The sequence below is a fragment of the Ostrea edulis genome, chromosome 5 (assembly GCF_947568905.1).
Source record: "Ostrea edulis chromosome 5, xbOstEdul1.1, whole genome shotgun sequence".
NCBI classification, from domain to species: Eukaryota; Metazoa; Mollusca; class Bivalvia; order Ostreida; family Ostreidae; genus Ostrea; species Ostrea edulis.
Genome location: NC_079168.1, coordinates 64,139,463 through 64,166,982, shown reverse-complemented (window position 1 = coordinate 64,166,982; position 27,520 = coordinate 64,139,463). Strand labels below are relative to the sequence as shown.

The window sequence follows — 27,520 nt, the reverse complement described above, 5'->3', positions numbered from 1 at the left end:
TCATAAACGAATCCAGGAATTTGTAAAAGAGTGTGGGCACCACCATATGATCGTAAAGTCTGTGAAAACTCTCTGGACCCGCCCCCCGTCTCAGTGTGTGGATCCGCCGTTGTACATGTATTTACTTGTACGCCATGGGAGGTAACACAACATCAAGTCTTGTTTACACAACAAAACTTCTTAAAATGAAGACTAATATTGCAGGTGCGCATCAAATAAGATGTTTAAAAACATGACCAGTTCGTTCTAGGTCTACAAGATTAAACATAAATCTTTCTTGGTTATGTAGGAAGAGTCGAGATTTTGTTGTACGAGTTGGCTAGGATGTCATAAAGCTGATGTCATTTGTACTTTCATTTTTAAATTTCTAACGAAAACATGCATTGATACGGTATCAGTAGCTGTCAGACGGTAAACCTATAAGTTACATTGTTACATCTTTTGTTTATAAAAAAGAGTATTAATTTGTATTTTACATAGAGTGTTAGTCTGACCCTCTTTGGTAACACGAGACTTCTCGGGTACACGCCCGTTTTATGGTAGGGATAGTTTGGGAAACGCCATTTTCAGATTTTTGGGGGGGTTGAAAAAAATAGACAATTTCGAAATTTAATGAAATTGGGAAAAATAAGAATTTAAATATATAGATCTGTTGTTTTTAGATATACATCAGGTTTAATTTCTTTGACAACATGAATTTCTCAACGAACTTCTGAAATTGTTGTTGACAACAGTACAGTATTGCACATTGAATTGTAATGTGATCGCGACTAATCATAGTAATGCCAAAAAGTATTATCTTATTAAAAAAAAAGAATGGGATTGGAAGATCAGAATTTCTTTAAAAAATGAATTTAGATTTAATCATTCATAATATTTATCGTTAATAATCATAATATTAATAGAAAACAAAATTTTATTTAGATGAAATATCTTACTATCCCATCATACAATGTAGTACTTAAACAATATTGTATTGTGTATGAGGAAGGGAGAAAATGCAACAGGCAAGACCGGGATTTGAACCCGGGCCCCCTGAATCTCCAGTCAGGTGCTCTATCAACTGAGCTATAAGGCCACTGGTGATCGAACTGCTACAATTGTAATATTTCCATTTCTGGTGATTAAACTCCCCAAACAAAATGCACAGTTTCAAAGATATTTTTACTTAAAGGGAAAGGCAACCCTAACCACATTGTTGTTTTTATGAATAAAGTATTACTTATTGATATCGTAAATTACAGTCTTTAACACCAAAAATCATTGCTTAACAATTAAATCAATATTAATCTATCATATATTTTAAATTATCTGCTTCTAAGAGAGTGGCCATTAAAGTTTAATTTATGATGTCACACCGTCGGTTCCGGTTGATTTCATCAGCAGCACTGCAAACATGACAAGTCACGAACAGTTAAGTTAGGAGCCATAGATTTGATCCCATTCTTTTACAAAAGGGAATTGAGAAAAGAAGACGTTCATTCGAGTCGCACACCAGGCAGATGGTACACATTTCTTCATACAAATGTCCCGAACGAACCTCAACTTCTCATAATTTATATGCAGAGGATGGATCCACAGTTTACATAGTCTTTTCTTTTCAGATTCATATGACTTGGTTGGGTTAAGAATTTTGAAAAAGAGATTCACATCTCCCCTTCGTGTTAGTGCATTAACAGCTTGACAGGAAGCATCAACCTATTTATTCTTAAAATCTACCATATGACATGCACATCTTAGAATCTCATCAAAACCGGAACAGACGGTGTGACATCAAAATTATTGATTTTTGTGATCTTGAATACAAAAGAGTTCCACATCATGGCAGCCTCTATAGATGGCGGGAGTTTCTGTTTCTAACGTTTTCAAATTAGTACTGAAGCTTATCTAGGCTTTATATCAACAGAATAGTATAATTATGTATGACAAATTTTTATCGCATAATTAATCCTATCATTTATCATGTAAAAAATTTTGGGATGCCTTCCCCTTTAAAATGCACCAAAAATATATTTTGTTTCTATGAATAACTCATAATTCTGACCTAATAACTGTGAAGTTGATTTAGTATGTGCCATGTGGAGATAATTAGTGAATCTAATTTTAGACACACACTCGTTACAATGAGATCGAAATGCATTGTATTGAGGGTCACATTCAGGTGACCCTAGATGATGAATTATCATGAGATTGATTTAGTCGATCACAGCATGACAAGCTTTGAAAGTTCATAGAGTTTAAATCTTTGATTATACTTTTTGTTTACACATTTATACATTTAGAGTAATATGATTTTTAATATTGAATTTATATAATGTTGCAGACGATGACACAAATTAAATTTTCTACATTTAAGCACCATTCTGATGGGCAGGGGTGCAGGAAAATTGAGTTCTTTTTCTATTGACAGTTTTACACTCAAATCAGTTTGAATACTTATTAATATTCTTCTCTTTTCTAGTTTATTCAACCAGGAATTGCAAGCATGATGCAATGTTCAGCTAGCTAAGATAATATTACAAACACAAAATGTTATTTTTGTGGCCTAAGTTAACTGAAACAGATCACAGGCACCTGAAGTGTAAATAATAAGTGTATACCGGTAGAAGGCAAATCTCTAAAGCTTACAGAAATGTATACTGGTAAAAGGCAAATCTCTAAAGCTTACAGAAATGTATACTGGTAGAAGGCAAATCTCTAAAGATTACAGAAATGCGTGAAATGATTATATAAATCGAAAATGGGATGAGATAGTCAGGGAATCCACACATTTCGGAGAAATTATTGTCGCCAAAAAAAAAAAAAGAATCAGAAAGGGTGAGGAGGGATGTGTGTGTGTAGTAGTAGTATCCATGCATCAGGTGGCCATGAAACAGAAATGATGACCAAACTTCTATAGGGCTCCAGGGGATACATTTGATGTTATCTGAGGTGTCACAGTTGGAAATGAGGATATTGCTCTTAGCATTGCCTATTATTTGTACATAATATTTTATAGATAAAAGAGTTTCTAATGGGCCATGGTATTGCTAAAATGATTATTATAAACAGTGTAATTTTTTCCACAATATAATACAAATTGATTTTAGCTATGATAGTCCAAGGAAAGCAGATTTTAAATACTAATTGCTTTGGGGTATTGATGCCTTTAAGTCAGCACCAGATTTCAAAGTTGATTTTTAAAGAAGATATATACATGTATGTGTTTACGTGCTTTTATATGAATTATTATTGTCATCTTTTTGATTAACAAACAAGCAAACCTTAAGCAAAAAAAATTTCATGCTTTTGGAAGCAGTAGATCTGTATTGTTCCATAATTACAGGAAAAAGTTAACTTATGAATTTTTTGAAAAGGAACATTTTGATTGTTCATTTTTAGAGTTCCAATCATGTCATGTGAATTCGCAATTTCTGAGGTATCATCTCTTTCATGATGGGAGTACGTTCTGTATTCTGTTGAACACTGTGGTGGGTACTAGATGTATACATATATTATAGACTGGTTATATAAATAAGGATAAAAGTTATGAAAGCGTAAATTTTGTTTATATCAGCCTTTGGTATACATTAAACTGACCATATCAAGGATATTTTGTTTGAATTGGGCCATTAAATTAAATATGAAATCATTATATATTTCCTCTTCTACATGAGTGATACTTTTATCAAAGAAAGATGGTGATTATCAAGTTTTGTTTGAGCTATTTTATTATCAGATACTCATTAACTTACTAAATGTGTGTGTCCCTGCAACTCGGGTGGTTGCATGACGTCTGGCAATCATCCTTTAGGCAATATATGAATGCAGAATTAAGCATTTGTACCCATCACGTGGATACGAAAACATGATTTGCATCTCACCGTGCGTACTAGGTCTACAAAGGGAAATAACTATTGAGTAACTCGGAAATTGCGTATTAACATCTCTTAAGATGTCCCTGGAATCAAAGAGGAACCAGTTGAAATTCAGTGGAAGTGAGATTTTGTGAAGTATCTTATTTGTGAAGATTTATAAACAAAGAGTGCACTTTATTCATTTTCCAGATCTCTTAGTAGCTGTATTAACTTTCCCGTGCAAATGAAGGCCATCGCAGATGTTCTACAAACTACTACTCTCTGTCCCCCAACTGGTGCGCCATGAATGCTGACATGATTTCCTAATACCATATTAAAGGTATTCCAACCATATACATAATTAAATGCTTGCATGGAAACATCTTTGTGATATTTCATGTAAATGCATTGAAACTTTAAAATATATTGATTGTTGGCAATCGGGTTATTCAGCACAAGTGCATAAGCTTTTTAGGAGGTGACTAATCAGAATTTAGTGCAATGTTCTTCAACTGCAATGCTACGCAGAGACAATACAATCTACAGTAATGATTGAGGTCTAGACCATGACATTTTAGAAAATATCTTTATAAGTTTGTGCTAGATTTTTTTTCAAATTTAGAAATGCAAACCAGATTTACATGTACTTGTATTTTCAGATTTAAATTCACGTATATAGAATGAAGTCAGAGAATGAAGACCATAAAAAAGAATCTTATAAATTTCACCTTTGCAGTTCATATAGCATGTTTTGTGAGTATACACATAGTGATTGAATTGATATGTAACTCTTGTGAGAATACAATTTATCCACAGACTAGTGCTGTAGATCCAGAGGTTTTCCAAGAGACTTAATTTTCACGAAATCAACATTCTGAATTATATGCAGGGAGACATTTTTGCAAGGACTTGATTTTGTATTGTAAAACATAAGCAATACTGAATAGAAAATATCAAAGTGGCTAAAGTTTCACCAGTTGCTAATCTCACTTACCCAAACTGTACATGAGGTACTTCATCATGCTTATAGCTCTAGTAAATTCAACTCTGTATGTCACCGTTTTTTACTTACATATGGTAAATTATTTTTATAAAAAAACAGACTGTACTTTTTTAGGACGGTTACTGAATATTCTTTTTTGTTGCTGTCACTTCATTAAACACATATGAAAAAAATTAAAGGTTACAACAACATTTAATTTTGTACCGAATAATTACATTTACCTTTGTTAAAATTGATGTCTATTCACATTTATTTCATAGTTTTAAAAGGATACATGCTATTCGAGATTTTAGATTTCTCTTAATTTTCAACCAAAAAAAAAATAAATAGAAAATATGAAAAATAATTTGATCTCAAATTGCTGCATGACTGAAATAAAAACAATGATTATTTGAATACTTATGCATCAAAGGAATGATAGTTAGATGTCACATGTCTTGATTTTCAGTCAATATATACACATAGCTCTATTTTATTTTGTGATTTTTGCTCAATATTGTTATCCACTTTGCTTAACATATCAGGTGACCTTTGAAAAGATCTGTCTTTGCCTTCTTTGGACTTTTAGTGTAAATGTTGAAGTAAGTAGTTAGGCAAAATCCTGTCCGTAAAGATATTTAGGGAATGAAGCTAATTTTGACCTGTGTTATACGATATAATGTAACTTGGTGCAGTTTACGTTTTATAATCCACAAAGTTTTTAAGTAGGGGAGATAATACATTTAAGTCAGGCAAGGGGAGACCAATAACTGTAATCTTAGCCCCAGTACTCACATTTACACTGTTCGATCAACCATACATGTCTGTACAGTGTCGGCCCATTCATGCGCAGTCTTCATTATTTGTCTGTCGTTATTCTGATATGTTTATACATGCAAGTGTTTTCATCAACTTCAGTTGTGTATAATGTCAGGCGTGGACAACATATGATTTGAAAGTACATTATATACAATGAACGCTAAGCTTGTAATATGCCATAATGCCAACAATGATTTGCTTTGATTTATTCACAGGCATCTGTATCAGATATGGTAATGTGTTTCAGACTAGTTTATATTAAATTGTTCATTGACCTCCGCCAATGAAGTTTGACAGAACTTGCATATCATTTGACATTCCTTTTGTTAGCAAAATATCTGGAGAAGTTATCAACATATTACAAAGATTTTTGTGGGAACAGAATAATTGATGAAATTTTGGGATAATTAAAAGTTGATCGCAATTCCAAATTTCTTGTTGATTTTGACAGTGTGTTGGCGGAGGTAGGTTCCATTGTTGGTGTTGTTTAGTTGCTGATGTGTTTGTCTGTATTTGTGTTCTATCATTTCAGCATGAATACTGTTATTTTTGAATCTGGTCACATTTTGATTATTTTCTCTTCGATTTTTATAGCTAGTATGGCTTTCTTTCTGAAACAAGATGCTCGGAAATCAGCATGTTAAAAGTGATTTTGTCCTACAAAGGAACTGTCTTTCTCATTGGTAGCATCACTGGTGTTATAATCATAGAAATTGTTATTCAATGCAGTGCAGCGATGAAATCATCGGATTGATAATTATTAATAAATATAACCATTTATCTACAGATGAATTAGTGAGTGAATGGTATTATTCTTTATGATTTTGTAAATGTGAATATTCTTGATAACAGTAGTTGGTTGTGTATACACTATGAATTTTTCTTTAAGCTATTACTTAGGCCAATTCAACTTAATTAGATGATCATCTGGGGTCACAAAAATATATGGCATGGGTGGGAGGATTTTATTTTTTAATTTTTATTTCCTGAGAAAAAAAAATTAACGACACATAAAGTGTTAATCAAGTTAACATTCAAAGAATTCTTGGTAGAAGATATAAAACCAACATTCTGTGACTTTCATCATTCACTGGGAAGCAAGTTTGTTTGAAATCGTAATTTTTGTGAAAATAAAAAAAATCGGGGCGGGAGGGGATGATAATCTATCAATTAATTCTAATTGGCCTTATGAAAAGGAAATAGTGTTTTGAATGCTACCTTGAAATATCTTTAATACAAATTCATATGATTCTACTTTATGTCATTAAGTTGTTGTTGCAGATTTTCCCAACAATTGGTCAAAATCGTCTTGAAATTGTCGGCAGAAAAAGCAGTACTAACATATGCCCTAGCTTGCCTCAATGGGAAGTTAGATCTCAGCAGCTGTGTTACTACGATGAGAAATTGTACCACTGCCTTCTGACTAGAAGCGATCACTATCTAGAGGTCTGCACAAAACCTGTTGATGTTCAACCAGGTATGAGACTAAAGTGTTACCAGGTAAAATCTTTCTAGGATCACAGTGATTGCTCTGAGCTCCCCTATCGTTATACTTATTAATAAACTGAATAATCGTTATAAGGGAGAGATCTCACTGCTAGTATTTATCTATTGTATAGGTCATTATCCTAGGATTTCGGAGGAACTAGACAAACTGTACTCTGAACAATGTCCAGAGGACAGATATCAACCTGAGGGAGCTCAGTCCAACAAGTTCAAAAAGGTCACTTGTGATTATATGAAGGCAAAATGTAATGGTCTCGGTGAGGACTACTGTAACCATGGCAACTTGACAGTGGATTCACAGTGTAAATGTGACTACCTTAGAGGATACATAGCTTTGGAGTACCTCTTAGACAACCCCCTGAACAAGTCATGTTACAGTAAGAAAGATGCTGGCAGGGGATGCATAATGTATACATGCACTGATCCTGACAAGGAATTAAACCCAGGTAAATGTAATGGGTGTCCAGCATTGTACATGTAGTATATGTCACACTTACTAATTACAGTAATTAGGTGGTGAGTTAATAACATTGTATTGTTCATCTTTGTCTAGGTACAGCTTCTGTAGATGCTCACTGTTCCATATTAGTACATGTAGCACACATTGATGTCACAAAATGCTCAAGTAAAGTGAAGAAGTCCCAAGTTTTTTTAATGGACTTTCATTTTGGTCATAGCCAATGGATGAATTTGCACATTTAACCATGGTTTTTAGGTCACCTGAGCTGGAAGCTCAAGTGAGCTTTTCTGATCACTTGTTGCCTGTCGTCCGTCTGTCGGTCTTTAAACTTTTCACATTTTCGACTTCTTCTCCAGAACCACTCGGCCAATTTCAACCAATCTTGGCAAAAAGCATCCTTGGGTGAAGGGCTTTTAAGTTTGTCCAAATGAAGGGCCATGCCTCCTCCAAAGGGGAGATAATCACAAAAATAGGTTGGGGTCATTTAAAAATCTTCTTTTCAAGAACCACTTGGCCAGAAGAGCTGAAGTTTACATGAAAGCTTCCCGACATAGTGCAGATTTAAGTTTTTAAAAACCATGACCCCTGGGGGTAAGTTGGGGCCACAATAGAGGATCAAATTTTTACATGATAATATATAGGGAAAACCTTTAAAAATCTTCTTCTCAAGAACCACTATGCCAGGGAAGTACAAATTTACATGAAAGCTTCCAGACATAGTGCAGATTCATGGTTGTTAAAATCATGCCCCCAGGGGTAGGTTGAGGCTACAATAGGGGATCAAAGTTTTACATACAAATATATAGAGGAAATCTTTAAAAATCTTCTTCTCAAGAACCACAGGGCCAGAAAAGTTTGCATTTACATGAAAGCTTCCCGGTATAGTGCAGATTCAAGTTTGTTAATATCATGGCACCCGGGTGTAGGTTGGAGCCACAATAGGGATGAAAGTTTTATATGTGAATATATATAGGGAAAATCATTAAATATGGGCCAAGTTGACTCAGGTGAGCGATGTGGCCCATGGGCCTCTTGTTTAATGAATTTGTCTACTCATGATTAATGGAAAGAAATAAGTGCTGATTTCAAGGTCATTTAAGCACAGATAGTCAGTTCTGGACTGTAACAGAGTTTTAGACACATTAAGAATTGGTATGTTTTCTGCAGAGATTACAGATGGGAAAGAGAAAATGCCAATTGATTTCTAGTTCAGAAGTCAAGCTCATGGGAGTCAAGCCTGTTTTGAGTGGTGTCATTTAGCAAGGAGATGCTCTGCTTTTTGTACTAGTTTCATTAAATCCATGCATTATTTTTCATAATTTAAATCCAATGGACATCTGGTGATAATTATTCTTGTTAAGTTCTTGTATTACATATATTATAAGTGTGTGTCCAACAATTTTGTAGCCTACATGTGTGTTAAAAAGTGTGATCCAGGATTTCATCGTCCACCAGACCAGTTTGATTGTATACAGAACAAATCAACTTCCATTCCGTGAGTATGGTTGTGTGTATAATATTTAATTATTATAAACCAATCAATTTTGTGTTTGTTGATGCTGTTGATTTTACTGAATGTGGTAGGAGCTGATCTGATGACTGGCACCTGTCAACTTGATTTCATCTCGCTGACTGGTGTGGATCATCAGATCTGATGACTGGTACCTGTCAACTTGATTTCATCTCGTTGACCGGCATGGATCATCAGATCTGATCTGATGACTGGCACCTGTCAACTTGATTTCATCTCGTTGACCGGCATGGATCATCAGATCTGATCTGATGACTGGCACCTGTCAACTTGATTTCATCGGACTCTTTGGATTAAAATGATGAATCCATTAGACTATTTGTGCCAGCTAATACATGTATTATTGCTATTCATCTAAACTGCAGAATTTATCCATACATTGAATAAGAAAAATGGCATACATGTATATTTGATTATGAAGAAAATAAAATTAAGTTTGCTATATTTTTACTTGATAGATCAAGTTCTCCTGTCCCAGTTACAGATAATCCAGCCACAACCAGAGCAAAACCAGTAACAACCAGTTCACCAGCTACTTCATGTATGTTTTATTGTGTCTTGTTTGTATGTTGCTTTACATTCCATTCAAGAATTTTTCGCTTATTCAAGAAATGAATTTCATGTTTGAAAGTACATGAGGGTATGAACTGTGACACTTCATGGTGGTTTACTTCATGAAGCGCATTAGCACTTCATTGTGCTGACGTGAAGTGTTGCAATTCATACCCTCGTGTATCTCAAAATCGAAGTTTATTTCCTATATCTACAATCTACTTTCATTTCTGTCTGGCCACTGCCGATCACACCCGTCTGACCGCAACATTTCTCCCTCCTTAAATGTCTTCACACATTGAAGACATCAACCCAGGATCTTATCCCTTGCAGACATTTTCACCTGTCAGTTCCAGGGGCTGTTCTACGAAATGTAATAGGAAGTGAGAAGATGCAACGGACCAGACCGGGATTTGAACCCAGGTCCCCTGAAAGCAGTACTAAATGAGCTGTCGACCACCAGCGATCCAACCTGTCTCGCTGCCACTTTCCTCCCTCCTTAGATGTTTTCACACTAGAAGACATCAATTCATGATCTTTATCCCCTTGCAGGCATTTTCACCTGTCAGTTCCAGGGGCTGGTCTATGACACCAAATGCTAACATTTTGAGATGAAATGCTACAGACCAGACTGGGATTTGAACCCCAACCCCCTGAATCTTTACTTAGGTGCTCTTCCAACTGAGCTATCTGGCTATCACGATCAAACCTGCGTAACCACCACATTTACAACTGCAGCACATTCATGAGGAAATGACTATCATTATAATTAGTAAAGATATCAAAGGCAAAAACATTGGAAATGTAAATATTTATAATTGTCACAAGCTTGAAGTGAAGTGTCACAACAAATTGACCCATGCATGGTGCTTATGACTGTAGCAGTGAGGGTTCTATGTCCAGTCAATGCCTAACATCACAGGGGACCTCCATTTTTAAGGTCACATTAAAAAAAATCAACAATTGGAGCCTGAATTTCCAGGTGCAGATTCCTTTGTCTCCGGAGACTGACATAATCCAAAAAAAACCCCCAAAAACCCAGTGACTTTTACTTCTCAGTCAAGGTACAGTCACTACACATGTTAAATGTCTTAGCTTTGTTACAGTCACTACACATGTTAAATGTCTTAGCTTTGTTACAGTCACTACACATGTTAATGTCTTAGCTTTGTTACAGTCACTACACATGTTAATGTCTTAGCTTTGTTACAGTCACTACACATGTTAATGTCTTAGCTTTGTTACAGTCACTACACATGTTAAATGTCTTGGCTTTGTTACAGTCACTACACATGTTAAATGTCTTAGCTTTGTTACAGTCACTACACATGTTAAATGTCTTAGCTTTGTTACAGTCACTACACATGTTAATGTCTTAGCTTTGTTACAGTCACTACACATGTTAAATGTCTTAGCTTTGTTACAGTCACTACACATGTTAATGTCTTAGCTTTGTTACAGTCACTACACATGTTAAATGTCTTAGCTTTGTTACAGTCACTACACATGTTAATGTCTTAGCTTTGTTACAGTCACTACACATGTTAATGTCTTAGCTTTGTTACAGTCACTACACATGTTAAATGTCTTAGCTTTGTTACAGTCACTACACATGTTAATGTCTTAGCTTTGTTACAGTCACTACACATGTTAATGTCTTAGCTTTGTTACAGTCACTACACATGTTAAATGTCTTAGCTTTGTTACAGTCACTACACATGTTAATGTCTTAGCTTTGTTACAGTCACTACACATGTTAATGTCTTAGCTTTGTTACAGTCACTACACATGTTAAATGTCTTAGCTTTGTTACAGTCACTACACATGTTAATGTCTTAGCTTTGTTACAGTCACTACACATGTTAATGTCTTAGCTTTGTTACAGTCACTACACATGTTAAATGTCTTAGCTTTGTTACAGTCACTACACATGTTAAATGTCTTAGCTTTGTTACAGTCACTACACATGTTAATGTCTTAGCTTTGTTACAGTCACTACACATGTTAATGTCTTAGCTTTGTTACAGTCACTACACATGTTAATGTCTTAGCTTTGTTACAGTCACTACACATGTTAATGTCTTAGCTTTGTTACAGTCACTACACATGTTAATGTCTTAGCTTTGTTACAGTCACTACACATGTTAAATGTCTTAGCTTTGTTACAGTCACTACACATGTTAAATGTCTTAGCTTTGTTACAGTCACTACACATGTTAAATGTCTTAGCTTTGGTACAGCGTTAATGGAGTTGAATCCGGGTCTCTTGGTTACGAAGCAATTGCCCTAACCAGTAGACAACCATGATCACAGAACCCAAACATATCAATACAGTTGAAACAAAATAGTTATACATAACCAGGTGCAACTAATAAAAAACATGTAATACAGTTAAAACAAAATAGTTATACATAACCAGGTGCAACTAATAAAGGGTCTTGATGTTTCTCTGTCTGTTCTTCCATTTGTTGAAATCTGTTTTTTAAGCCATGGTAATTTGAAGTTAGAAACTTTAAGGAGGTTTGACACCCCTATCAGAAATGTCCAGAGTAAAAACTATAGGGTATGTGTAATTATTCTGTGTCTTCATATGTGAGTAGGTTGTTTGCCATAGAATTAACTTACCTTGAACTTTTGTTATTTTTGAATGATTTTCTCAGAGCCTTTGAATAAACTATCTATATTCCTGGGTATCGACTGTTGAGAGCATTTCTGTTTAAAATGCAGTGTAAACATGATACAAAGGCTAATTTATTATATACCCATCTATAATTCATGCTTTCATACGGTTAGATTCACACAGTGTGATTTAACTTATGCGATTCCAGATTATGTCTTTCTAAAACGGTTGACATAAGTGCATGTTTCTTATGGGAAATGATTGATCAAGTCATAACCAAAACTGTATACACAAAAAATAATTTCACTGTTTGTCTTTTTAATAATTAAGAATACATTCATTATCTGTTAAAGGTGTATTTAAAAGTACTGAAGGGTATATATAATAAATTCATCATTACTATAGTAACTTGATCCAAAGAGTCGGATCATCAGATCAAAGGAGACAGAAAGCGTTAATGTAGTGATAATATGTATTTACTTATGTGATAATTGTGTGCCTAAACGGTAACAGTGTTTTTACAGACCCACCAAAGGAGAAACACAGCGTGGAGGAGTGGCAGATCGCAGGCATCGTCACCATCATTGTCATCGTCATTGTCATCATAGTTCTGTGTAAGTATATATCTATATTATGTTGCTGATTGAAACCATATATTTAAAATTATTCAAATGCAGTGACTGTGGCATTAACAATTCATTGGTTCAGATATGTTAGTAGTAGATTTTGGCAGTTTTTACATTGTAGTGTTTCAAAACATTTATCTACCTCAACCTGTATAAAATGCATTAATTTTTTTCATCATCATTTTTTTTTTTACATTTACAGTTGTGTATTTCTTGATGGAAAAATGTAAGTATTCTTTATAGTATGAAGTAGAACTTTTAGTTAATTAGCCGTGATTAATAAACACATCAATTAGTTAAGAATCTGTACTAATAAAGGCATCAATTAATTAATTAGCTGTGATTAATAAATGCATCAATTAGTTAATTAGCTGTGATTAATAAAGGCATCAATTATTTAAGTATCTGTTATTGATAAAGACATCAGTTATATTACTTATTTTGCTTATCAGTATTTTCAGCGAAGAAGCAGTGGAGTTTGATATTTGTCCGAGATATTTTATCCTCAAATGCTCATAAACTTTAGTAGTAAATTTGTTTCCCTGCATTTCATATGATTGCATAGCATACAGTAAAATGCTTTTAGGTACACATTGATAAAGTGAATGAATTTCACGATAAGCCGTTGTACCCACTGCTTTGTAAACATTAATATCATTTGCTTTTTATACGCCCGTCTTAAGACGGGACGTATTATGGTATGGCGTTCATGTCCGTCCGTCTGTCCGTCCGTCTGTTAGCTTTTTCGTGTCCGACCCGTAACTTAAATACTACAAGGCCTAGAATCATCAAACTTTGTCTGTAGATACATCTTGGGTAGAAGGTGTGTCGCACATTAAAACCAGGTCACTGTGACTTTTCATTAAGAAGATATCCGTCTGTCCGTCCGTCTGTTAGCTTTTTCGTGTCCGACCCGTAACTTTAATACTACAAGGCCTAGAATCATCAAACTTTGTCTGTAGATACATCTTGGGTAGAAGGTGTGTCGCACATTAAAACCAGGTCACTGTGACTTTTCATTAAGAAGATATCCGTCTGTCTGTCCGTCTGTTAGCTTTTTCGTGTCCGACCCGTAACTTAAATACTACAAGGCCTAGAATCATCAAACTTTGTCTGTAGATACATCTTGGGTAGAAGGTGTGTCGCACATTAAAACCAGGTCACTGTGATTTTTCATTAAGAAGATATCCGTCTGTCCGTCCGTCTGTTAGCTTTTTCATGTCCGACCCGTAACTTAAATACTACAAGGCCTAGAATCATCAAACTTTGTCTGTAGATACATCTTGGGTAGAAGGTGTGTCGCACATTAAAACCAGGTCACTGTGACTTTTCATTAAGAAGATATGGCCATATATGGCAAAAACTTGTCCGGCTCATAACTTGAAAACTATTAGACCTAGAATCACCAAAATTGGTCAACTAATGCATCTTAGGTAGAAGGTGTGTCGCATCCTACTTTAAGGTCACTGTGACATTTAATTAAGGTGCTATAAAAAAAATGTTTTAATGGGTACAATCTATACTGTTAACAATATGTGACGGGCGTATCATGTGCCGTGGCGGTGCACTTTATTACCTCATGTTAAATAAAAGGGAAGTAACCCATTGAACCACTCAGAAATTGCATTCTGCAAGCACTCTGGTTTATAATTACCACCAAGATGTATATTGTGTGCTACAAATGTTCAAATAATTTACACTGATTAAGCTCATTGATTATTGAACTGAATGGTTCATGACTTACAATTTAGCTAAATTTTCTTTAAATTGGTGTATTAAAGTACACATGTAGTAACTATACATGTGTCATTAGACGGGATGTATTTAAACAATAAAATGTGTTGCAGAAAAAAACCCGGGTATGTAAATTTTTTCTGCAATGATTGTTACCTTCATCACTCGATAAAACAATGAAGAAAGACATTTTATTGTTCATATTTATATTTTTATGTATTCTTAAAAAATATAAACTCTACTAAGTACTAAAATATCATATCGTTGACCCCATTCATTATGCGTACATACAGATTGCTTGTACTTACAAAGAATTGTGGGCTCTGTATCTCTCTTGTAACTCAACAACTTGCATTAAAATTCGTTGACCATTGAAAATACTTAAATTAACCATTGTAAACATTAAAAATGGAAAAATTTGAATATTTTCAGCTCAAATCATGTCCATGTCCCATTAAAGGGTTATCTCTGAACATGAACAAGTATCATGTGGCCCAATTTTTTTTTTTCCAGACTTCAAAATCCACATGAGACATTCCCATGTGATGCAAGTTGAACCCAGTAAAGATGCAGTTCTGACAGCAGAAGTTCCAGGCTTCTCCCTGTGTAAGATCGAATTCAACTGGACCTTCATTAGAAAAGAAGATGTAAACCACGAGGAAAATGATTGTGAGGGAAACGACCATTTCTGTATACAGACTGAGGGCTGTTCCTCCAAACTCACTATCAGCAAAGTGGCCGTGCAGGACGAGGCGGACTATGTCTGTTCAGCCAACTTGAAATGCTGGTCAAGAATCGCAGACAAATCTTCTACAACAGTGATTGTCAAAGGAGGTAAATTGCTTCTTACTGCTGGTAAAATGTTAATCAGCATTCATCAAATGCATCTCACATCAGAATTGTTGATTAAGAGAGAGAGAGAGAGAGAGAGAGAGAGAGAGAGAGAGAGAGAGATTGAGAGAGAGAGAGATTTTACTAGTATTAGAAAATAAAACCTGGAGTTTTGATTTATACCAAAATGTAATTAAAAAGGAACTTATTCTCAAAGAATTCAGACATTACTAAAATTTTATGCCCTTTCAATGGAGTTGAGATAAGTGTATTGTATACAGGAGAATACATTGTCCATATGAATAGTATGATTATTTACCCTCTAATTGGTGTGTACTTATAAATACAAGAGAGTGAGTGATGAAATAGTGTAAATATAACTGTGTTTTAACTGTACATTTAATTGTTGATTGAGAATTATAGGAGTATTCTTTAATGTTCTATTAAACCTTTGCAGAATTGTGTACACATTTCATCCATGAGAAATCTGATTGATATTTGTTGTACTTAGCACGCCAGGGATTTTTTTCAAGGACCTGTAGGAGGCCGAAATAAGGTCCCATTCCCAATGCTAAAAAGCAGATATTTTCCCCAGCTTTTGCATTGAACATTGCTGAACAATGAAAACAAATCAAAGCAGGGTAGCTTTATCGTTCATAAATCTTCACAGCCCACAGATTACAGTTTTTCCTTCAGAATTGTTGAGTAATCCCTAATTTTTCTGACCTCTGCTTATTTAAATGAGGTAAACTTTGACCTAAATGTAGTGTAGCAGGGCCCCCACTGGGCAGTCTGCACTATAAATCTACACCATCATCATCATCATGTAAATGTAAGTCAGAAGGGGTCGTCCAATTATTCCTTAATGCATTTGTTTGGTTTTCTCCTTACTTCTTTTATCCATGGAACATTTTTCCCTATTTCAAACAAATGTCACTATTTTTCCCAATTGGAAAGGCCCAAGCCCTCAAAATCAAGACCTTTAAAAAAACCTGCACTCTGAACTCAGTCAAGAGTCGACAGTATTTTTAATTAAAGTCCCACTGTTGCTACAGTGACAGTGTTTTTATAGAATTAGTACTGTAAAACATGCTTATAACAAAACACTTATAAGGGATTCATGCTTATGGTGAAGTGATAAATTAGTCCTTTATGTGAGCAAAACTGGATATAAGTTTGGTTATAATGAACTGTATTTAGGTGGCCCTGGAGGTTCGCTATAACCATGATTTACTGTACATGTATCAGATGTGACTTGTTTAACTGTAATTGAGTGTAAATACTTTTCTTGAACATTAACAGGTGAAATTTATACTCCTGTTCCAACACCAATGTCTAGCCCAGAACTCAAACATGACAAAACACAACCAAATGGAAATGGTAAGTTAAGGAAATTCCAGATAAAGTCAGTTTCAAGTTTTCGGCTAATTTATTGCTTTACTGGCCAGAAAAAGGTTTATATGTCAGTCAAGTTTTCAGCATCAGCTCGACTGCCTGATAATCTGACATCTACCAGATAAAAATTAAGAAAATTATTGAGACATTCACCACAAATCCTTTGTCATATTATGACAGTCAATGAAAATTGGTGTATTTGTACAGCACTGTCTTAGAATAATCTTTAGTGAACAGTGCCATTGATTTACCAGTCCCAGAGACATGAAATTTCACACATCTGTAGGATTTTAGTACTATATAGTACTAACTACCCTCGTATACTGAAAAGAATTTTTCAAAATTCATTTCTTGTAGAAGTAGTATTTTTTTGGGGGGGGGGGGGGGTCAATTTCTATAAAATATAAGCAGAGGGATTTTATATGTCAGTCAGACGGACCGTTTTATGGTACTGCAGTGTGTCCGTCAGCTTGTTTGTCAGTCAGCATCTTGTGGGTCAGATAAAACAGTACTTCTATGGCCAGGATCATCAAAATTGGTACACATGTTTCCAATGATTAGAGGAAGAGGTCTGTTGTTTTTCAAGGTCATTGGTCAAAAGCCAGTCAATCTTATGTGAACAATTTTGCAGGCACAAAATAAGATAGAAACTTTACTAATCAAACATGAAACACATATGTAACCAGCATAAACAGCTGTCAGTTCCTTCATTAATTGAACAGTCAGGTAGTAAATACTCCACACCTTGCTTTATAAATGGTACATACTTGTTGCCATTCCTGATGCCAACTAAACAATAAACAAGAGTAATAACATGTTTATTAAAGACTTATCAAGCAAGTACAACATATGTTCCAAACTAAGATGGACAAGGAAATTGGCAATAAAACGGCCGCATTGTGTGGATCTACAATAAAAAACTGGGTCCAGAAGGGATCGCTGGTATACCAACTATTAAGTACCGGGCAAAACCAGTGGCCCTGTGTTGGACGCGGGTACCAAGGATCCCAAATTTAGGTACTAGACATTTGGGTCCGAGAGAGTTGGGAGCACATCTGTATACCCTGTTTCCCGGTGATTGCTACTGGTCAGTAGTACTTCTCTACCCAAGTACTCCAGTACTAAGTCTCCCCCCTGTTACGAGAGGTGGAGAGGGCCCCAAGCCTGCAGACTTGGCTATGACCCCAATCGAAAACTTTTTACTTAGATTTGATTACATTGCTCTGTATGGCATACATTTGTAGACAACCTGTCTACCCAACATTGCACCCACCATCATGCATGATGGCCGGGCAGGGAAACAACGAGCCAGATATGCTCACAACCCTCCCATTTATCCCTACGGACCCGCCACAGACATCGATATGATGTTCCTCCATTACTCTGGGGATACCTTCCCCTGGATAAAGGACACATTACTCTGGGGATACCTTCCCCTGGATAAGGGACAACAAACCCTTTCTTAGATCGTTTAGAAATATGGTGTTGCCGTGCTCAGATAGGTGAGTACCATCAAGTCTAAACAAGTGATGATTGGTAACCGATATGTTTGTATGAGGAATTACACCCCCACCCAATTCAATGACAAACTTTGAGATATTACTGTTAATTCTTTTGCGTTTTTTGTCAATCTTTTTACCAGTATTAAGTGGTGCTCCATGCCAGTAACGGCGTGGTAAAATGTGTGACCACACAAGCTTAGTATTTGGAAGGAGGGCGTTGTATCGCAGAAAGCTGCACTGAATCTCTTGGATAAATTTTTTACTTGTTAAGTTTGGAGTTACCAAGTCATTGGATCCTAAGTGAATTACTAGATACTTACGGGGTTCTTCTTGCCTGATGAGCCGTAGAATATTTGGGCCCAAGTCGTGCCAGCACATACCCCTACGTGTTTTCCATATCAGAGTGGTCGGGAGGTTAAGGTTATATCCCCCCCGGATTATGTTTGGCTGCTTCTCCCGCCCAATAAGGGATGGAGGATCCTAGAATCCATATTCTGATACCTGCAAAACTAAAATTGTGATAGGGCGTCTGCAATATTTCCGTGCTAATTGACTCGTGTGTGGTACGGAAGAGGAAGTGCTGTCCGTGCATTAACTCGTACTATGATGGCTTTCGGTATTGATTAATTCGTTCGATTCTTAGATCGTCCAATATTGGAAAAAAAAAATTTCTGTTAATTAAATGAGATGAATTTGGTATTGAAGCAAATTAATCTGTCTTAATAGCTCCTTAATGGAAGGATAAAGAGAGTACTAATGAGGCTAGAACAATGAAACCTGGTACACACATTTCCCATGGTGAGAGGAAGGTGCCTTTTATTTCTCAAGGTCAATGGTCAAGGTTATACATACCTTGATGGGTAGTCATGAAGGAAAAACTACTAATAAGATTTGGTGTCCCATGTTCTCCATGCAAAGTATATTTAGAAGAGAAAAAGTTTTTATCTCGAGTTATGTATTAATAGAGTGAAATTGTTGATTGTGTGTTTAACAATGGCTAGCCATCTTAAAACTACAATTTTTCTCTTTTATATCAGAGAAAGTGTTGAAAGAACTGTTAGAGCTAAAGAATGATCTATTTTGATATTAATTTTTTCTTTGATTAATACTGCATAGCTGATTGGACTGGCGTATTTTGCAGCATGAGCTTTGCTCTTGTTCACATCATCACGCACCTTTCTTTTTTTATACTTTCCTTATTATTTTTTGTAAATATGTAGTAATCGTGATTTCTTTTTTAATTTAGGAGCTCCAAAAACACCAATGGATACGGATGATGAACATGATGGCAAACGGAAGATAATAGCTGGTAACTATTCTTCACTATGCTTACTGCTGCAATGAGACATTCTACAGATACTCGACATATTTCTCTGAGAGTGTATATCTTTATAAATGATTGTTGTCATCGGTGGTGTCGGAGTAGCAGCAGGTACAAGTTTTTTTTTAAATGGCCGATTTCCAAGAAACTATTCACAGTAATTAATTCAAACATACATGGTTGATGTATCTATGGATGTGCTCGGCCATTCACTGTGTAGACACTGCATTCTAATTATATGTTCCAGAGTGGAAATGACATTGTTTTGAAGGGGATTCATCTCTCGGTAATGTTATGTGTACTTCTGTGTAATTCAGGCTTGCGTGAATGATTCTCATTAACAACTTCATGATATCCCATGTTTTTTTACTCTTGAAAAGGTGTGAAAATCAAAATATTGATATATGGTAAAAACACCAAAATAATGATTAGTCTACCACTGTTGTGGTCTTTGTGAAATCATAGTACATGTAGCTGGCTGTATTTGTTATGAAACCAAGCCTCACTGATTCTTTTCAGAACTTTATTGTTTGAGTATTGTATTTACAATACGTATGGTAGGTATAGGTATTTGACAGAATGGAGGCCAAGTGATGAAAGCATGACAATCACAACAGTTTACTCCAGACTGCATCCATTTTAATTCAAATTTTTTCCAGTAGGTGGGGACACCTGCTCTTATTTCATCCTCATTCTGACCTCAAAACCTTGAAAGGTTTGCTTCTTGATCTGCCAATGCATTTGTCGTCTGTGAACATGGATTTAGTGAAAAATATACATGTATTGAAATTCTTAAATGAGCAAATTAATTATACAGAGATATTGTTTTATTTAGACAATTTCCAATATTTTATATAAATTGTATGAGCTATGAAGAATTTTTAGAGTACAGACGATCTTTTAGTGAAATTAAAAGCATTTTAATTTTCACTTCAAATACTTCTACTAGTGAGTCTTGTCTTATGTTTCTATAATCTGAAATTCTAATGAAAATGACATAGCATGTGCCTTTCTTGTGGATGATTATTCAGCAATTACTGTGGAATCCATATTGTTCGTGGGGGGTTGATGTTCGTGGATTTCGTGGATCACTCTTACACATGAATTTACGTGTCCTCGAACATTTTTTTAAACCAAGTAGAGTTGTCTTTCCTAGTGACATCGTATCGCTTACCCACAAAATTACTTCCCTACGAACCAGTAAAATTTTGCATACTTGCAATCATTGGCCCCCATGAATTGAAATGATTCCGCAGTACCCATTTTCTGTAAAGTAGAAAAATTGTGTAATGAATGATTTGTTGTGTCCACAGGTACTTACATTGAAAATCTTCATATAAAGGATGGAAAACACATTGCCATAGGTGATGGAAATACCCTAATTGTCAAATACGAGAAAAAGGTACATGGAAAAAAAAACAAAAAACCTTGCCATCTGTGCATATAATGAGTGAAAGTATTTTACTGAATCTTCATTATTAACATGATTATGTAATATGTGTTATTGTCATGATTTCAGTTGAAAGCTGAAATTTCTGCAAAGACATGACAGTGCTGAAATTTTTGTAATGTTTGAGTTTTTTTTTAAATATGACCTAGAATACTTTTTTTCAAACTGATTTCTTTTTACTAATATATCAGTAAGGCATTTTAAGCTCACCTGAGCTGAAAGTTTTGTGCTCCCCGAAATTGTTTAGGGGGAGTATATAGTCGCCGTCATATCTGTCCATCTGTCATATCTCCCTAAACCTTTCATCAGAAGTTGACCATAATTGATCACAAATATTCATTGTGACAGGGACTGTTGGACCAAGGTCGTTTTGGAAAGGTCATGGCCACTCAGAACACATACCTTATATAAGGAAAAAGTTCCTTATTTCAACAGTTTTGAACAGATATTTATCAAATATCACATAAATAAGTACTAGGCAAGTGGCCACTCAAAGTCATTTTGTAAAGGTTTGTAATGGACAAAAAGCAAATTGATTTCAAAAGTTATTGATCATTGTGCAAATCATTTGTCATATGAAGTAGTTCATTGGTTAGATGCAGTTAGGGTAGCATCCATCAGTTTTACTGATATTCTGTTTTTTTATTGAGATTTGGGCATCTTCTGTAAACTTTACACATTTCATACTTCTCTTGAATTACAAGGCCTAACCTTTGGCTTAAAGCATTCTTGAGAAAAGCAGGTGCACATTAATTTAATGAAGGGTCATACTGTTTTCCAAGGGAGATAACTAACAAACAGTTAAAATGCTGTATGGTGTTTAAAACTCTTTTCAAGAACCACTGCACTAGAAAAACCAACAAAAAAATGCTTGAAAGCTTCTTTATATAATCCCAATTTAAGTTTGTTGAAGCCATATACCCTGGGGTCATAATGGAACCACAATAGGAGTTTGTTTGTAGTATTACATCCCTTTGGAAATGGGACATCACCAAATCTGTCCTATACAGGATGCTCAAGACCATAGTTCTTTATCATGCAATGCCAACCATGACATGGGATCCTGGGTTTTAGGTCCTGTGATCTCATTTGAATGACCTGTGGGTCTCATCCGAATGACTTGTGTGTCTCATCTGCATGACCTGTGACTTCATCTGAATGACCTGTGACCCCTTCTGAATGACCTGTGACTTCTTCTGAATGACCTGTGACTTCTTCTGAATGACCTGTGACTTTCACTTTTAATGTGGGACGCTTGACAAAGGAATGGTGAAATCATTTTAGGTTTGACATAACTACTACATGTACCTATGAAGAATAACTTAATCATTTCTAAATGTTTACAGAAGAAGAAATCAAGGAAGAGAAAGGAAAGAAAAAAGGTACTTGTACTTTTTTATTTTTGATTGTGCAGAACACATATAGTGAAGAAAATTTTTGCAAAACAGTTTTTGCAAGCTGTTACTCTACTGCGGAATAGAAACCACATAATACATCTCGAGATCTGTAAATAATTCTAGTTCCTTATCTTGGGAAATTTGATATACAAAAATGAAGTCCTAGCAAACAAAACCTGATATACGAGTATAAAACTGATAGTACATAAATGTACATCCACTTATATTTTATACAATGGCCATTATTGATGTTTTTGAGGTCAATATGATGATTTAGCCACCTGTATGCAATAATTTAAATCATTGCATTGTCCAAGAAAATGTCAATGACTTATTTATCATTAGATTGAATAATTTAGAACACCAAACTAGCTACTAGAGCTTACAAAATGATACTTGGTCAGCCATCTTTGATTACAGCAGGAATGGAAGACCTAGTCGAAAGTGATTATAGACAAGAGTTTTTGTTAGACGATTAAGAAATGATAACCATTTGCATTATTTTGGGAATTCCCAATTTATTTTTGGTCCAATGTTAGAAAAATCAAACATTATTTTTCGTTTGAAGGCACATGGAGATGAATATGACATTATATTTTAGCTCACCTGAGCTGAAAGCTCAAGTAAGCTATTCTGATTGCCTGTTGTCCGTCGTCTGTCTGTTTGTCTGTCTGTAAGCTTTTTACATTTTTGACTTCTTCTCCAGAACCACGGGACCAATTTCAACTAAACTTGGCCAAAAGCATCCTTGGGAGAAGGGCTTTTAAGTTTGTTCAAATGAAGGGCCATGACCCTTTCAAAGGGGAGATAATCACGAAGATTGAAAAATAGGGAAGGGTCATTTAAAAATCTTCTCAAGAACTACTGGGCCAGAAGAGCTGAAATTTACATGAAAGCTTCTTGACATAGTGCAGATTCAAGTTTGTTCAAATCATGGCCCCCGGGGGTTGGATGGGGCCACAATAGGAGATCAAAGTTTAAATACAAATATATAGGATAAATCTTTAAAAATCTTCTTCTCAAGAACTACTGAGCCAGAAAAGCTGATTTTTACATGAAAACTTTCTGACATAGTGCAGATTCAAGTTTGTTCAAATCATGGCCCCCGGGGGTAGGATGGGGCCACAAGGGGGGGGGATCAAAGTTTTACATACAAATATATAGGGAAAATCTTTAAAAATCTTCTTCTCAAGAACCATTGGGCCAAAGAAGTTGACATTTATATGAAAGCTTTCTGACATAGTGTAGATTCAAATTTGCAAAAGTCATGGCCTCCAGGGGTAGGTTGGGGCCATAATAGAGACTAAGGTTTTACATGCAAATATATCTGGAAAGTCTTCAGATATGGGCCAAGGTGACTCAGGTGAGCGATGTGGCCCATGGGCCTCTTGTTTCTAGTTTGTTGAATATCGGCCAATCAGAAACCTTGGAACTTTTGAAAGTACTTGTATTTTGTGCAAGAATCCGGATGTAACTCAGTTGTTATTCTCACTTGATTGAAGGGACGTAGAATTGAAATTATGATACGATAAACACGATATGTTCACACCATAGATTCATCTTACTAGGATACATGTGTAATAAATGATAATGTGTTACAATAAAACTTTTTTCGTTGTTTTATCAGGTGATGAAGGTAGCAAGCATTACAGAAAAAAATCATAACCCGCATAGGCAGGTTCATCACCCGAAAGATATTGTATTATTTATATATTTTTTCTGCAATGATTGCTACCTTCATCACTCGATAAAACAAGCAAGAAAGATATTGTATTATTTATATATTTTTTAAAAGTATATTTTTAAAGATATAAACTAGATTTAAGTACTGAAATACCATATCGTTTACCATTTCGTTACTTTAAATGGAACAGCCAATGCAACCTTTGACCTTTATGAAGCTCCATATTTGGTAATGATTATGCAGACAGGTGGTACTAGAAATTCGGATCAAACTTGTTAGCAGTAAACATGTATTCATTGGTTTTGATGAAAGCAATGTCAATTTCAATAGAAACGTAAGAGATTCAGTGAATGTAAATAATTATCTAGAATTGAAGATTTTTGGTTTTAATGAGAGTGATGGTGAAATTGTAGGACGATGACTCTGATGACAGTACATCATGTGACAGTGATACACCCCTCATGGAGGAAACTCCGGTAAGTTGTGATCATTTGTTATTCTTCTAAAAAAAAAAACTCAGATCCGCTCATGTAGTTCACTAGACAAGGATATAACAAAATTCAGGGTCACAACAGAGTGACCATTTTGTCAGTCAATGAAATCCTACCTGCAGAAATATTAAGTGGTTGTTTGGAAATTTCAAACATTTCCTTCGTCATATTTATAATGTCCCAAGGCCTTGCAAAATAATGAAAGTTTATGATTCACTGGAACAGAAACCTGGAACAGAACGTGTTGTGACAGTGCAGTAATTGAGAAGGGGATTTCCCCTCAAACATTTGATGTTGATCTGCTACATGCTACACAGACATCGTACTAACCTTCTACCGACTGATTACCACATGATCTGACACCTGTGTTTCTACAAACACTAACACAAAACATACAACACACATACACAACTTTCAAAGCATAAATGGACCGTGCTTTAACTGCACTGTCAATGAGGAACTCAATTTTCTTGCACCAACACTACTTGTAAAAGTACATAAATCTGTCACATTTAAAGAGTTATTGCCTGCAACATCTTTTTTATATTTCGTTAAAAAAATCCTTTTACTCCAATTATACAGATGTGCAGACAATAAATTAACGTAAGTTTTAAACTCTCTAAAATTCTGAAATTAACATAAGTTTTAAACTCTCTCAACTTCTGAAGTTGACCACGCAGCGATTGGCTAAATCAGTTTCGTAATTATTCATGTTATCCACGGGTCACCAGAATGTGGTGTGGTGATGTTGTTAATGTAGTGAGTGTGTGAGATGTTCTAACATCTTTAGATTACATTGGGAAATGCTACAATTCATAGGAACCCTCATTTTTGTAAGTTAGAAAAAAATCATCAAATCACTACAATTTTGGCATGGCAAAGTAGCCTTTTAAATGTGAACAGTTAGCATTATTGCACTTTTAAATGTGAACAGTTAGCAGTATTGTACTTTTGAGTTTATAAAGGTCACCGACTGGTACTTTAAAGCAATATGAGCTGATAGTTTGGTGTTTAGTGTTGTGGTGTGATTTACTATTTCAAAGACAGATAGCAATAGGGCTTATAAACTTTTGTTTGATATTTGTGTTGGCTATGGAGATTATTTTAATTAGCTCACCTGAGGCAAAGGCACAATTGAGCTTTTCTGATCAAAATTTGTCCGTTGTCTGTCAGTGTAGTTGTTGTAAACTTTTCACATTTTCATCTTTTTCTCCAGAACCACTGGGTTAATTTCAACCAAACTTGGCCAAAAGCATCCTTGGATGAAGGGCTTCCAAGTTTGTTCAAATGAATGACCATGTCCTCTTCAAAGGGGAGATAATCACAAAGAATGCAAAATTAGGGTAGGGTCATTTAAAAATCTTAAGAACCACTGAGCCAGAAGAGCTGAGATTTACATAAAAGCTTCCTGACATAGTTCAGATTCAGGTCTATTAAAATGATGGCCTCCGGGGATAGGTTGGGGCCACAATAGGGGATCAAAGTTTTAAATAGAAATATATAGAGAAAATCTTTAAAAATCTTCTTCTTAAGAACCATTGGGCCAAAGAAGTGGACATTTACATGAGAGCTTTCTGACATAGTGCGGATTCAAGTTTGCAAAAATAATGGCCTCCAGGAGTAGGTTGGGGCCACAATAGACTATAAGGTTTTACATGCAAATAAATATAGAAAGTCTTCAGATAAGGGCCAAGGTGACTCAGGTGAGCGATGTGGCCCATGGGTCTCTTGTTTTTGTATTCTTCAGAAATCGGCCACTAGTTTTCAAAGAGAGTTGAAAAAATTGGACACGTTAGCAAAAACGTCAGTACACAAGCTAACAGTTGTGGATGTGCCTCGTGATGGGAGTTGTCTGTATCACGCTTTCATCATGAGTAAAAGTATCCACGAACTGACGCATGATACACCAGAGCTCAGAAGACAGCTAGTCAAATTTCTGGAATCCAATCCAGACACTCCCAATGGACTTCCATACAAAGACTTCCTCTGTCTTCCACTGGATTCAGACCATGGTGCACTTGAACCTGAAGACATGGCCATAGAGAGAGTGAAAGAAGAGGAAAATCAGAAAGAACTGAGGTGGCAGAGGTTTCTGAAGAAGATCCAGGATGGGGAGTGGGGAGGGAGTCTAGAGATTATGGGGTTGGCTCAGCTGTACAATGTCCCAGTCACTGTTTTATCAGTGGGGCAGAATGGATTTAGACTCTTAGAAACCAAATTCAATCATACTATTACAACTACTCTGAATCCTGTAATTTTCATTGGTCATTTGAAGATACATGGAAAAGGAGTACATTTTGTGGCCTTCAAGCCTCTCGAGGAAAAAGCAGTTGAACAACCTAGTAAGATCATTAAGTACATTTGCACATTTACAATTACGGTGCTCCCTCGATATATTGCCAACTTTTGTACTAGACCAACTTTGGCAATATAACGAATTCACCATTACAGACAATTCACTGAGATGTTGAAAATAATTCAATTCTGTATTTGGGCTCCATTATGTATAAACATTTACTAGATAATCTTTGAGTTTAATTTAGCAATTATTTGTAATTAACCAGACTATCTACATACCTTGTTAAATTAAGACTGTCACAACCACATGGCTTTCAAAGTACAGCTGTAATTACAGATAGATGTAAAGATGTAAAGTAATTGGCATTATTATAGAGGGTAAACCCTATAAAATATAACCATTTGTTAACATGAGGAGGGGGGGGGGGGGGGGGGGGGGGGGGGGGGGGGGGGGGGGCAATACATCGAGGGAGCAGTGTTTTCAA

General features: G+C 35.5%; 1 protein-coding gene across 6 annotated transcripts in view; it reads left to right on the top strand.

Annotated features, from left to right (window-relative positions):
- Nucleotides 1-319: 319 nt before the first annotated feature.
- The window catches only part of LOC125649466 (uncharacterized), a 34,864-nt gene continuing 7,663 nt past the window's right edge, over nucleotides 320-27,520 (top strand). The window contains exons 1-17 of one of the 6 annotated variants that reach the window (XM_048877015.2): nucleotides 320-411; nucleotides 4,047-4,176; nucleotides 4,496-4,589; nucleotides 5,853-5,870; nucleotides 6,919-7,114; nucleotides 7,257-7,589; nucleotides 9,011-9,098; nucleotides 9,593-9,675; nucleotides 12,831-12,920; nucleotides 13,135-13,158; nucleotides 15,180-15,500; nucleotides 16,800-16,877; nucleotides 19,641-19,703; nucleotides 21,029-21,117; nucleotides 22,512-22,547; nucleotides 24,660-24,722; nucleotides 26,485-27,079. In XM_048877015.2, the coding sequence (XP_048732972.2) occupies nucleotides 4,530-4,589; nucleotides 5,853-5,870; nucleotides 6,919-7,114; nucleotides 7,257-7,589; nucleotides 9,011-9,098; nucleotides 9,593-9,675; nucleotides 12,831-12,920; nucleotides 13,135-13,158; nucleotides 15,180-15,500; nucleotides 16,800-16,877; nucleotides 19,641-19,703; nucleotides 21,029-21,117; nucleotides 22,512-22,547; nucleotides 24,660-24,722; nucleotides 26,485-27,079 (2,137 nt within the window). In that variant the 5' untranslated portion in view covers nucleotides 320-411; nucleotides 4,047-4,176; nucleotides 4,496-4,529. Of the gene's footprint in view, nucleotides 412-3,418; nucleotides 3,471-4,046; nucleotides 4,177-4,495; nucleotides 4,590-5,852; nucleotides 5,871-6,918; nucleotides 7,115-7,256; nucleotides 7,590-9,010; nucleotides 9,099-9,592; nucleotides 9,676-12,830; nucleotides 12,921-13,134; nucleotides 13,159-15,179; nucleotides 15,501-16,799; nucleotides 16,878-19,640; nucleotides 19,704-21,028; nucleotides 21,118-22,511; nucleotides 22,548-24,659; nucleotides 24,723-26,484; nucleotides 27,080-27,520 lie in introns of those variants that run through there. The other 5 variants (XM_048877017.2, XM_056165108.1, XM_056165110.1 and 2 more) reach the window with 5 other exon arrangements.